This window comes from Phalacrocorax aristotelis, chromosome 2 (assembly GCF_949628215.1).
Source record: "Phalacrocorax aristotelis chromosome 2, bGulAri2.1, whole genome shotgun sequence".
NCBI classification, from domain to species: Eukaryota; Metazoa; Chordata; class Aves; order Suliformes; family Phalacrocoracidae; genus Phalacrocorax; species Phalacrocorax aristotelis.
The window spans coordinates 39,962,509-39,976,074 of record NC_134277.1 but is presented as its reverse complement, the minus strand read 5'-3'; the positions used below and the strand labels follow the sequence as shown (position 1 = coordinate 39,976,074).

The 13,566-nt window shown below is 37.1% G+C and overlaps 1 protein-coding gene across 6 annotated transcripts in view; it reads left to right on the top strand.

Annotated features, from left to right (window-relative positions):
* Positions 1-13,566, top strand: part of TBC1D5 (TBC1 domain family member 5) — a 321,595-nt gene that overhangs the window by 182,379 nt on the left and 125,650 nt on the right. For all 6 annotated transcript variants that reach the window (XM_075083197.1, XM_075083195.1, XM_075083192.1 and 3 more), the window contains 4 exons: positions 5,942-6,030; positions 7,492-7,542; positions 7,631-7,700; positions 12,639-12,811. In XM_075083197.1, coding sequence (XP_074939298.1) covers positions 5,942-6,030; positions 7,492-7,542; positions 7,631-7,700; positions 12,639-12,811 — 383 coding nt within the window. The remainder of the gene's footprint in view (positions 1-5,941; positions 6,031-7,491; positions 7,543-7,630; positions 7,701-12,638; positions 12,812-13,566) is intronic.

Here is a 13,566-nt window from a genome sequence, read left to right as displayed (position 1 = left end):
TGTGGTATGTTAGCAAATAGATTCTTTATCTAACCCTGTAGCATCCAAACACAATGCAGCTGAGAAATGCCTCTTGACTAAGGATAAGGGTGCTACAGATAACACTTTTACAGTGTTACCTAAAGGAGAAGAGCCTGCTCAAACCATTTTTGATAAAATGGTAAAGAAAACCTTAAAGGTGCACTAAATGTGCATTCATATTGGATGCAGCTAAATTAATTTAACATTTGTTCTGAAGGTTTTGTAGTGAGTATAAGCTTGACACTAAATTAATATAGCAAGACCAATATGCAGAGTTATCGATGTAAGTATATTTGTATTTGTTTCTCCAGGCTATTAAGCGTAAGGTGAGTAGGGACTGACAGACTGAGGGATGCCGTGTGCATGGACAAAGGATGAACTGTAGACCAGCAAACTTCTCATAGACAAAAAAATTTCATGACAAAAAAAAAAAAAAGATTCAGTAAATGTGAAGATTTTTAAAAGACACTGTATGCTTTCAGGCATGATCTGTGACCACCCTGTCCTCAAGCCAGGAAATCAGTGGCATTTCATGAAAAGAGCAACACATATGAGTTGAAGGAACAGTTACCTCTGAAGAATTGTCTTACAGATTATATAAAAAATCAGATATATAGTTATCAAACATATCAACCGTCAGCTGCTTGGTTCTCATGTTTGACAGACTGCAAGCAAGGAATAGTCTTGCATGACAAAAAGAAAAAATGAGATTTGTGAGCTGTGTTTTGAAGGGCACTTCTAAAGGAAACACTTCAGCAGCATTCAGCCTCCCATTTCTAGTGAATATAGGCCAGAGTACTGTCATCAGTACTCTGGGAAAATGGAAGAACACATTCCAGCTAATTTAGTCTATCATTTATTGAACAAGAAGTATTATTTTACTCTTTGATATGACTTAAAAGGACTTAATTACCCTCTGCTCATATTTAAAATCCTCTTGATTCGTTACCAAGAAATAATACCTTTCTACATAAGGATGGAATATTTAGCCAGATCAAATTTAAAAAAAAAAAAAGCCCTGAGTTTCATCACAAGCTGTTAAAGCTATTATTTTCTACTAGGTGACACCCCGTTTAACATAGACCATATTGTTAATAGTTATGGGATTTTATTGAATTAATGAGACTGTTATCATGTAGTAGAATGTCTTGCTGAGTTAATTGAAACTGCAGAGATTATATAAATGGTATTAATGAACTTTGACTGCCTGATGCCTCAGCTTTAATAAAGACTGCTTGGTGGGCTAAATGAACATAGTCAGATAAAAGAACAGGTTCAATTTTGCGAGCCTACAGGCTGTTGACAAAGAAAAGTTCTTTACCTCTGTTTTCAACTGGTGTGCATCAGTAGTGCAGTAATTCCAGGAAGGGCTTTCCACAGGACTAAGGGAAGAGGTGAAGTGCAGAAAATTAAATCAATTTGGATCATGAAAAACTGTTAATTTAATCTCTCTCAAGTGTGTTCAGAATATCACCCAAGTCTCGTGGTGCTGTGCCAAGTCCACAAAATAGCAAATGACTGTGGTTTTTCTCTCTTGTTGTGGACACGTGTCACTTTTTTTAGGAGCTTTTCTTTTTTATACCTCAATTTAAAAGCATGGTTTTGTGTGTTTGTTTGTTTAAATTAATGCTTCTGTTAGCTTATTAGTAACAATCCTGCTTCTTTGTCCCTATGTCCCTCTCTTCTTAGATAACATTTCTTTCCTGTTCATCAGTACCCTCCTCTGAATTAGCTAATAGGAAATAGAGTATGTGCTGGCAACAGGATATGGTTTTTTCCTTCTTTTAGCAGATACCTATGTTGCAGTCGATCTTCCTGTCCTACTGTTTTTATTGGTTTTGGTTTTGCTATTGACTCAAGCCCCACTTCCAATAATAATTTCCACTACATCGAAGCCTAGCATACTTTCTTGAAAATAGTGAAGGTTACCATTAATTCATCAATAACAGATCACCTCCAAGATGCTCTCTCCACAGTGACCTGATAAAGCCCAATTAAGGGGTTTGTCTTGATATTCAGTATCCATCATGAGACTGGTCATAGAATCATAGAATGCCTTGAGCTGAAAAGGACCCACAAGGATCATCAAGTCCAGCTCCTGTCCCTGCATAGGACAACCCCAAAATTCATACCATGTGTCTAAGGGCATTGTCCAAATGCTTCTTGAATACCATCAACTACTACATACCGACTACTACTTGTCAACTATGCTGTGGCTACCTCCCTGGCCCTGTTGTTCTCTGTGAGAACTCCTCCATCTCATTTGTATGACCACATGCAAGAGCTGCATCTGCTATTAGAATTATAACACTTGGCCAATAAGTGAAAATTTATACTTCTGTCTGCCAACATCTGTACAGGGCCTGGTGTTTCTCTTTCACAATATTTGGAAAAAGTTCTAGTTCCTTAACAATTTACATCCTTATAAATGTAAATAAAATGTATCTGAAGTTTACAACATTTTATTGAAGCTATTACATAGCATCAGCACATAGTCTTGCAAGGAGCAATCAATAATGTTTGTTTAATATGCATATATGCATGAAAGTTGTCTTTGTAGTAGGGTTTGTGGAATTTTGACCAGCGTGAAGTAACATTTTATTTGATGAGGAAAAAGATATTTCTGTCCCTAGTCAAATGGAGTAGAATGTTGTGAAGCTGAATTACAGATTTTAAAGACAGAATCCTCACTGGGATTGTTGAATTTTTAAATAGCAGCTGTAAATATAAAATCTAAAGAGAATAGTATATTGTACTTAAGAATATGTAAAAATTACTCTTAGCATTCTTCTGTAAGAGTGGTGCCAAAATTCTGGTCCTAGTTACACTGAAAAGAAATAGTGACAATTAAGCTAAATCACTAGGCTAACTATTGTTCGCTCATGATTTGATTGCCCTTAGAGAAGTCAATATAATTTTGAAATGCCTTGATTCACTTTTCATTGTAGAAATGCTATTTTTCAGGTTTTCTTTCTAAACCATAGACTGTATTATGAAATCAATATTTTGTTGTAGCTGGGAAGTGTCATAAAATTATCTGAGCTCTGTCAACTTATTTATTAACACTAAAGAGTTTTAGTAAACTGCAGCATTGAAAAAATGCGTGTATGCATATTACACTGGTGGCTTTTCTTGCCAAGCTAAAAATCTCTTAAACATTTGAAGTACTAGAGTAACTGAAAGATCAGAGGTATCTTTTTGAAATTCTGATATTTCATCATCTGTTTGTTTTGTTTTTGTTTTATGTGGGCAGCCACATTATGATTCTACTTTATTATAAATTTGATGTATTATTGTGTTGGAAGAATGCATGATGTGCTTTTATCTTTTATAACTAATTCTTATTTTATGTCCTCTTTCTTTTTCTTCAGCTTATATGTTTACAGCTTAGGTGGTAGTTTTATTGGATAGTCAAGTTTTTGTCATTTCCATTTCTCTTATTTCATGTTAGTATATCAGAGCAAATAAAAGATTCGACATGGAGCAGTTAATTAACTGAGGGCTGTGAGTATGTATGAAAGTACAACCCAGGTTATCTACAGTTTATTTATATATTTTTACCACTTGTATTTATTGTCTAATTCTGGACCTATCTCCCTGTCTCTCCTACTCCTTTCCCTCTTGGTGTGACCATAAGACTTTCATAAATCTAAAGCTGTCAATCTGTAATCTAACCCATATTGTTGTATTTGGGAATTTTATAGCAGTTCATGAAATCAGGGTGCTACAATGGGTTTAATCTTTTTTTCCCCCTGAGTTTATATTTAGCCTTCAACTTTCAAAGTAGTCCCTAAAGGTTCAGAAATAGGAAGAGAAAGAAAAACTCCAAACTTCAGTAGTTTTGCTGTCTTTACCTTTGCGTAGTCAACTGACTGCTACCGCTGCAATCCTACAGTTGAGCCTATAACAGTCATCTCAGTCCTGAAGAATGTAAAATAAAATTCCTTAGGATTTCAGTTGATAGCACACACAGAAATTTCCAAACCTCTTCTTTTTCTCCATCACTGCTAGGTACTGGATTTTCTTACAGTCAGATAAAATTCACTAGCATGCATCCGAGCACACTCAAAATAGGTAACAATCTAGAGAGGGCTTCCAAATCTACCTCTCTGATCAGTTTGGTCTACTTAAGGAAAATCCCTATTATCTCCAATAAAAGTTAAAGGTTTTTAGTAGTTAATGGATCAGTTTGATACATATGAAGCTGATAAGCTAACTCACTGGTATTGAACACTCCTCAAATGCTACATGGTATATCAAGTGATATACCAGAAAAGCAGCAGGGTAGCTGCACAAGCGTGTGACTGTTTCGTTGCTTATGTCTGTCTGTCACTAGAAGGGCTGGAAAAGCAAGTGGAGAAGCTTCCTAAGCTTGGAAATGCAAGCATAACAGTAGAACTGCTCTTGTCTGGGGATCCATCATCTGACTCCTGACAGCAGCCTGAAATGCCTATGAGCTTGATGGGCCAGCCCCAGTGCTCTTTCTGCCAACAGGATAGACAAGATGGTGTCTTCCTGGCACCCCATCTGCCCAATGCATGCACCTGGAGTTGGGACTGAGGCTCCACTTGGTGAAGTAGTTGCAACTTTGAACTGTAGCACTGCTGGCAGCATGCTCTTCCGTCTGCAGTCAGGCCAAGGACTCCACCCAGAGCGAGACCCAGCAGGGTAGCCTAGGCATCTGGCCCCAAGCCCCAGCTGTAGTTGGTGGTTTTGGGTTGAGGTCAGGAGTTCCCTCCCCTTGGAGTGATCCCTGTGTCCAGAGGCAGCCAGGCAGGTCTCAACCCTTCATCCCACATCCCTTCCAGCACTGAAGGGCTCCCCACACTTCTTTTGTATGGCTACACCCCAACATGTAGCTTGTGTAGTTCCTACCCGCCATCCTAGTCCACCACTGGGAGCCCAACTCCCCCGACATAACCAAGTTCCCCGGTTATGATACCCCAAATCCTCCTTTTCCCTGATCTAATCAGAGGGAAGGGGCTGAATATCTGCTGAAGATGAGGTTTCATTCTGCAGGCTATAGTTTTACTTGCCAGTGCGTTTCTGCTTGCCAACTGGATTGCTTGTTTCCTGAAGCAGTTGCTTCTGCTTCTGATAACAAATTGACAAGCCCCAGGTGAACCAAGGCAAATCAAGAGTCCTGTTTTGTTCCTGGTGAGCTCCAGGTAAAAGCACCAATGGCTGGCCTGGGTGGCCCAGCCAAGCTTCTAATGCTGGCCCAATTCCTCAACTCTCCACCAATTATTTCTCTTCCAGTCCTGCATGTTTCTGTATTTTTTTCTGTATCTTAATATAGATTGCACATGTAATAGTTTGTAATGGAACAGTACCAAGTCTCCTATGCATTGTGTTATAGTAAGTTTATTTTTAATATCAACATAATGACTTTAAAAAAAAAAAAAAGGCAAAAAACCCATTTTATTTCTCATGTCCATAGGAAAGTTTCATTTTCTGATTTCCCAAAAAGCTGCCCTTGTCTGCTCTAGAGGCTACTGCTACACTGGTCTTGGAACATTATCAAATGAAAAATAATTTTAAATCTTGTAATTTGTCCCTATTGCAGATCTTTGTACTGTGGATCATGATTGTAATTATCATAAATAAAATTCATATTTATGAACATAGATCTTGGAGTAAACTGCCAGGTGCAGGGTTGACTACCATTGCCAATTTGTTGTCTACTGTGTTAGAAAAAGAGAGAATCACTTGCTTCTATGTATTATAGAAGAATGAATACTTGGATTTAATCAGAATTTAAGATAAAAGCCATTGGTTATGAAACTGTTCTGTTAAGAATGTAAATGTCCCTGCTTTTAGTTAGTCTGCACCTATTATTGCTGGCTGCCTGATGCTATGTGTTATGAACTATTATATGACTGGAAAATCTTACTCTACTTTTGCTTCCTTTTATGTTTAGGGTATGCATGAACTTTTAGCTCCCATTGTCTTTATCCTGCATTGCGACCACCAAGCTTTTTCACATGCCAGTGAAGCTGCACAACCAAGGCAAGCATTGTGTTTTATTTGTATAGTATTAAAAATCTACCTTCTTAAAAAAGTAAATGAAGTTGGCTGGCCTAGAACTTATAAATATGTGTTGATATCAGAAACAGTTGCATCCTTGTGCTGTCATAGGAATGTTCTTATTTCCTCTTCCCTAACAGTTTCTGAAAGAGGGATTAAGGGTGTAGACATTGGCCCCTTCACAGATATTAGCTGGCCAAAAGAGGGAAGACAAGAAACCTAAAGGGAAGCCTTAATCAAAAAGCTTACACACCTACTGTTCCTCATTTTTATTGCCAGAAATTGTTCAGTTTTTGTCATTTCAAAGAGGAGGCAGATTAGAGAACTACAGTCATAGAATGGACATGTGACTCATATCTTAAAAGAGAAAAAAATCAATGTTAGCAAATTGTTGTGATTGATATTTCTTTCATCACCTGCAATGTTGTAGCTGCAATATCTGACTGTCCTTTGACTTAGTAATAACATTAAGGTCAGCTATTGATTCTCCACTTCACTCAAACTGTGTGTGTATGTGCGCATCTAATCATAGACATATGTATAAAATATTACGTGACACATGATTGCCTGTCAGCCAAATTCAGACGCTTTTTTTTCTTGCCCTATATCTAAAGGTTTTTGGTTTGGTTTTGTTTTGTTTTTAAAAAGAAGGAACTAGATGCCTCCTTGCATCACATGTGATGTTTAGGTCATCTCTTTTCATTTGTCTTTTTGCGCTTTCTTTTGGAGTCCGGCAGTGTATAAAAGCCAATTTAATTTTGTGTACTGTATAATATAGCTTCTGTTAGCACCTCTCAACATGATTGTCCAAAGGCAGTTAAGCATAAGGATGGAGATTATTTACAAGTGTGTGTTTTTATTCAACGTCTGTCCTTAGATATCCTGAAATTACCTAGAAGATGCATTTCAGTGATAAATAACTTAAAATAACCATGTGTTATGCAGAGCATTCTGTTCCATCCCCACTGGAAAAGTAGAGCTAAACAGCAAAGTAGATGGAAAAGAGGTGCTGTCACTGATTAATTGCTGTTAAAGTACAATAAAAATACAGGCTATTAAAACAAAATAAATTAATGTTTTGATACTGCATATTTGACCAGTAACCATATTTTTTTTGTTTGGGACAGTGATAGATTGTGCAGCAATCAATTATTCTAGATCAAGCATATTCAAATAATACATTGTGACATTCCGTAATTTGTTATTTAGAATAATTAGATGGTTACTTCATTGTAGTGCAGACAAGGCAGCTAATTTGTTTTTGATCTTTATAAAAAGGGAAGACTTCATTTGTTCAATGGAGTTGCTCTTTTTAATTAAAAAGGCTAGTTTTCTCATTTGCACTTTATATGAAAGTTGGCTTATAAATACATAGTAGTACATGCAGAATCCTGACCAAAAATAAACATTCACATTTGGATTGTTCACTGTTGCCTTTTTCAGCGAGGAAATGAAAGTTCTTTTGAATCCTGAATATCTGGAACATGATGCCTAGTAAGTTTTAACAATTTCCTTTACTTTTAATTTGCTCTTATTTCTAATACATTATTTAACACCAAGTTTCTGGGTTTTTCCCCTTCAGCGCAATGTTCACACGTCTTATGAAAACTGCAGAACATTGGTTTTCAACTTTTGAACATGACAGTCAGAAGGTAAATATTGCTCTAAAATGTTGTACAAACATAGATTCTTCTATGTATGAATGATGTTCTTGTGTAGCATTCAAAAGGCCTGTCATAGGCACATCTACATGCTCAAAAGCTGCGCAAAAGCCATGTTGAATAAATGCACATAGGCAGTGTTTACCATATTGAGGCTTGAATTGTTTTAAACTGTTTACAATATAAACAATTTGCTGTCAAAGCAAAACTTTGATCATAGACTGTCCATCATAGGTCAGACTGCACCTTTCTCTGACTTCATCGTTACATTTCCTTCCTTTTGTTTTTTTTTTCTTCTTGACCTCAGCTTATTCAAACAGAGAATGTTTGTGCCCTCAGATCTCCTGTGTAGCTATACAGATGCCACTGTATTTGCTATGCTGCTGCTTTTCATGAAAAAGCTTTTTCTGTCTTCTGAGCTAAGTTCTACAGAACACTTCTTTGCAGGGACCATCTAGGGACCATCTAGGCCTCGCCTGTAACCATTTTTCATGCATGGCACGAGGGACAATTCTCTCTGTCCGTTTTGCCTCAGTCAATTGCTTAATATTTCCTTTGAATACCTTCTTCCTCTCTCTTTCTCTGTTTACATTTCTCTTTTTTTAATTCTGAAAAATTATTTGTATGATGGAGTGTACATAGGAGGTTCTAGCAAAACATGAAAGATGTTCACCCAACACTCACATAAAAGCTGCTGTTTTCTTTAAATGTTTAAGTGTATCTGTGTATATATTTTATTGGACATGGAGCATTGGTATCTTGGCCTAAGCTACCTAGTTATAAATTACTGTCTGGATTTTGGTTTTTACATAATTCTCAGTAACTAAGGATAAAGCATATGAGATACAAATTTTATGAACTTATTACATAGTCACTTTTATTCCAACAACAAAGCTGTGAGACATGTTTCTCTGAGTGTAGCTTTTCAGAATTCAGTGTATTCAGATGCATTTGTTCCAGTTTCTGCAGCAGAGGTGGTAAAGTCTGAGGTTGAGTTTAATTCCAGGAAATAACTAGGTCTGCTAAGAGTTTTACGGTGCTTGGGTAGAAGGTGAAAGTTTACATTGCCCTTTCCAGTCCTTTCATGGTATAAAAAATTAACAATGCAAAGCGCATGTATTAATATCTTGCTGTTTGTTCTTGTTCTTTGCAAACATGTATAATCTTTAATAATCCTTTCTTGTATGTATGCCTTTTACAGTCATGACTTTGAGGGTTGGCTACATAATAAAGTCTGAATCTTCACAAAGGAAGCAATGAAAGTATGTGCTCTGAGAGACATGTTACATTTTATAGCCTCTAACAGTTGGTTCCATTACTCCCAATTGCCATTAGAGGAGTTTCTCCAGCTACTCCATTCCCTAGTGGTTAATGAGAGAAATCTGTCCACCGTTTATATTTGTACTATGTCCTAGCCTTCCTTTACTGCTGTAGCATTTGTTTCCTAAATGCATGAATATATAAATTGTATTAGTATCAACTGCCAGCCATTCCAGTTCCTTTTGTGGGAGGTAATGTTTTGTGGCAGGATTTGGTGACTCTGTTCCTAATACTTGATCTGAATTTCTCAGCTGCATTTCACTGATACCCATATTGAAACTCTTCGCAGAGGTGAACCTGATGATCTCCTGTAAACAGTATAGTACATCTCTGAGCCGTGCCTCTTTTTGTCTTTCTATTGTGAACTGCATCCCTTTGGGATTGATCATTTATACTTCGTGTTAGCAGTAGCTGACTAACCCATGCACTCAAATGTTTTCCAGGATTTAGAAGCCCACAGAAAGAAAACGGATGTTTTGTCTCAAGGGGCAACTTAATATATAGCGTGTATGGGCAGGAGCACAGTATCATGTTGTCCACTTGGCTTCTGTGCTTTAGGTGCAGGCGCTGTGAGTCATTTCTATTTAAACATTTTAACATTTTGTCAGCTTGGATATATTAGTTTATTTGAGCATCTTTCTGTTTGGGATGTTTCTTTCACAGCAGCTGATGTGATTTTTTGGAGAAATTTCAGCAGACTAAATGTATTGTAATTTTCTCAACCAAATTGCATGAGAGGAGACGACAGACATATCATATGCGCTCTGGTCATCTCCTCAGCTTCTTGGTGGAGTGCACCAAATCAGGGGGCATGGACAGTCAAGGCATTGATTATTGATTGATTGTCCCCACAGATTCTGTCATGCTTTGAAGATTTCTGTTAATGGGGTTAATTTCTGAGATGCTGATGAACTGCATTTTGATGGATACTGTTTACTTACCTCATGCTTTTAATAATGGCAAGCCAGCATATATTAGTTGATGCACTTAGCCATGTCAATAGTCAGTCAGTGTGACAGTCAGCAGTGTGTCACTGCTGCATTGTGCTGAGGTGCACAAATGCTGCAAGTGACAAATAAATCCAGTTTTGGCACTCCTCTGTAAGAGGAAGCTTGCATTAGTTTTGATATTCAGAATCTTTTTACACGTGAGCCAGTGTTTAAGAGCCTGTCTTCTAATTTTGTAAAGATGGCTTTAAAACCACAGGCAACTAATGGTGGAATGGCTAATCTGGGTAACTAGCTAGTCTTCTCATATTGCAAGTTCAGCTAAGTAGAAGGATTCTAATCTTGAGATTTCTATACAAAAGTCTATGCCTATAATTGAGAAAAGCTTAAAAATACAGATCTTTGGAGTCATCAGAGTTATGAGTGCATGCAGTGGTCAAGCTGAAGTTAAACTCAACTTGAACAAACCAGAATAAAGCTCATACCCCAGACGTGTGCCAGCTAGTGGAACATGCACAGTCTATGAATACGTACAATTACAAATATTTATGATTATTTTCAAAGATAAATTTATATGTTTATGCAAAAAATCACTATAGTCTGGCATTTAACATTAAGGCAATGTTATCATATCGTACTTTACGAGTGTTTTTCTATATAGATTAGAAGGAGATCAGTGGATACCCTTTTTCAGTATTTTGCGCTCTACCATGTGACCAAGTAAGTAATGAAATGGGTCTGAAACAACAATAAGAAATAGCTATACAATGGAGAAACAAAAATCAGGATAAAAAGAAGGCTACACAATTTGGTAATGAGGAAGTTAACAGAATAATTTAAAAAGGAGGTAGCAGAAACATCCTTTCTCAGCATACCTGCAGCCGTGAAGAACTTTAGTATTTAAGTAAGTAGCAACATTTCTTACTAGCCCCTAGCATGCTAGATGTTTTATTTTAAATTTCTGTTTGGTAGAACAGAAAAGATTTTGAATCAAAGGATGCCATTTCAGTGAGCTTTATTTGACAGTCTGAGGGAGCTTTTGTCAGGCGATTTGCTGGGGCATCTTAAATGAACATGTCTTGGTACCGCAATAGCATGGCAAAATCACCAAGCAGTAATAGACACATCAGTCCCTTTGCTGCAATTGCCATAGCAAAGCAACAATTAAGCAGATTTTAAGATACAATCTATAATCGATCAGATCCTTAAATAGAAACATTTTACCTTAAATCACTGCTCAGCATCATACAATATTTTCTGCAGTACAGAAATGGAATAATTAAGAAAAGATATTTCAAGCAAAAGAGATCAACATAAAAAATAGGCTTTTTGGTAGAAATTATGAAATGTTTGCTGCCCACTTGAATGTTAAACCATGTTGTAAATGATTGTGAAATATGGGTAATTCTCTTCCTTCCTCTTAAAATACTGATACAGAGAGAATGAAGTTGAAGAGGGACTATAACCATAAGAAACAACCTTGGGGATAGTTTATATAACAAAACCCCTTTCTTTGTTATTGAATGTTAAAAATAATATGCTCTTCACTGTATTGAACCAAGTGTATTTGTGTTTCAACAGTTTAAGCTGTAATGAAGTCTTCTGAAAGTATTAACCTTTTGACCTTGATAATGCTTCTCTATCAATATACTGAACAAAAGGGTAGAAAAACAATAACTATTTTCTAAAATAAAGCTTTCAGGTCAGAGAGCCATGATGACAGATTGCAACAAAGTCATTGCAAAATCTTCTCTTCTTACTGTTTCAATTTTCCCTCTTTTATAACTTTAACATTGTTCCTGGCAGCTTAATTCTCCACTTCCCTTTCCCCAGTCTTTCTCGTGATAGGTTTGACTTGTTCTTTGATTCATCCTCCTTTCCACACGTTCCCTATTCAGTAGGGTTCACTACCTGCTGCATTTTTCTAGCATTCTGTCTCTTTTTCAATAATACTTCACTCTTTTGCAAGAAGAGCAAATTTAAAGTGGTGTCAGATTCAAGGATGTTAATACTCCAGTAGTTTTCTTCCTCCTTTTTCACTTGGGGTGTCTCATGTTCTAGGTCATGACACAGCTTGCATAACCTTCAGGTCCAACCAACTACCTTCTAATCATCAGGTTCATCTCACTGTTCTATTTCTTTTTTGTTTTAAAAGTTTTCTGTTGCTTTATCAAAGTTGTGTAGATTTTGAGGTACAGCCACGCAATTTTCTGAGCAAGGGAAGCCTGTTCAGAAAGGATTGTTCAAAAATAAGTTATCTCATATTAGATATGCAATTTATTGTCCTCTGAGGGCATATATTCTCTACTAAGTTACCATTCATCTGCTTTACTCTGGACTGATTCAGTCTGCTGAAATTAAAGCTAAAATAAAGCTGTCAACACTTTGTCAGACCATGAAAAGTAAAGCACACACATAAAAATTGACATGCAGAACAAGGAGATGAACCTTGGCACGCCTGGCAAGGGGAATCCCACAATACCTTCCACAGAAGTGGATACCTAAGATTCATCTTTTCCTGGAAAAGAAACAAGTTATTAATATTTTTATGTTTATTTGGAAGCCAATGATTACAATGAAACAAATCTCTTGTAGACAATCCCTTTAGACAGTAAGGCTTCATGGAGTGTTTCTTTTTTTCCCCCGTTTTCTGTGTCTGCAGGAGAAAGATGTGATGATTACACCTATGCCGTTTGCAAGGCCACAGGACTTAGGCCCATCTATTGCTATTGTAGCGAAGGTAAACCAAATTCAGGATCATCTACTGAAGAAACATGATATTGAGCTGTACATGCATCTGAACCGACTGGAAATTGCCCCACAGATTTATGGACTGTAAGTGTTTGCAAATCATTAATTTAATTTAATTCCTTCTATTTTTGATTCATTGTATTAGGACCTTTTTTTCCTTAAATTTAGGGTGAGAAAAATAGGGCTAAAAAGAAGTACTACTTATTTCTTAGAACTTACTCAGTTGGCAGCGTGGCAGTAAATGACACCCAGCTGTTTTATTTAGGACAGTAACATTCCCAGTGCAGATAAAGTCCGTTCAGCTACATATTAGAGAACTTGATGAAGACTCCCAGAGCAGTGGTGAAGTACGTACTGAATTGAGTACATATGCTACCTGTGGTTTTTCTATGAGAAGAAAATATAATAGGACACAAAGAAGGGAGGAAGGGGAAAATTATTAGCATTGAATGGTTTATATACTTAGTTTTATCACCAATTCAGTGTCAGGGAACTTTCCCCTATTGCAGTAATGGGGTTTTGGATACTGGTAATATAGGTGTGGTAGGGCATGTTAAAAGTTAAGGCATGGAGATAATAAAGTGTCTGTATGCAGAGACAGCCCACGTAGTCCTTTCTCCATTAAGCTGGCCCCGATCCATTCAGCTGGTTGTGTACTGTGCGCCGCTGTTCCCAGGGGGCTTATTGGGCCAGGTGTGACTTTGGGTGTGGCCTTGTCCACGTGTTTGCACAGTGTTGCACCCAAACCAGTTGTGGCTGCTGTAGTCCATCTGGGTCGATACAGAGTATGCCACTTGGATGAACCATGAGTAACTGTGAACTGACTGTGGTTTTGAGGA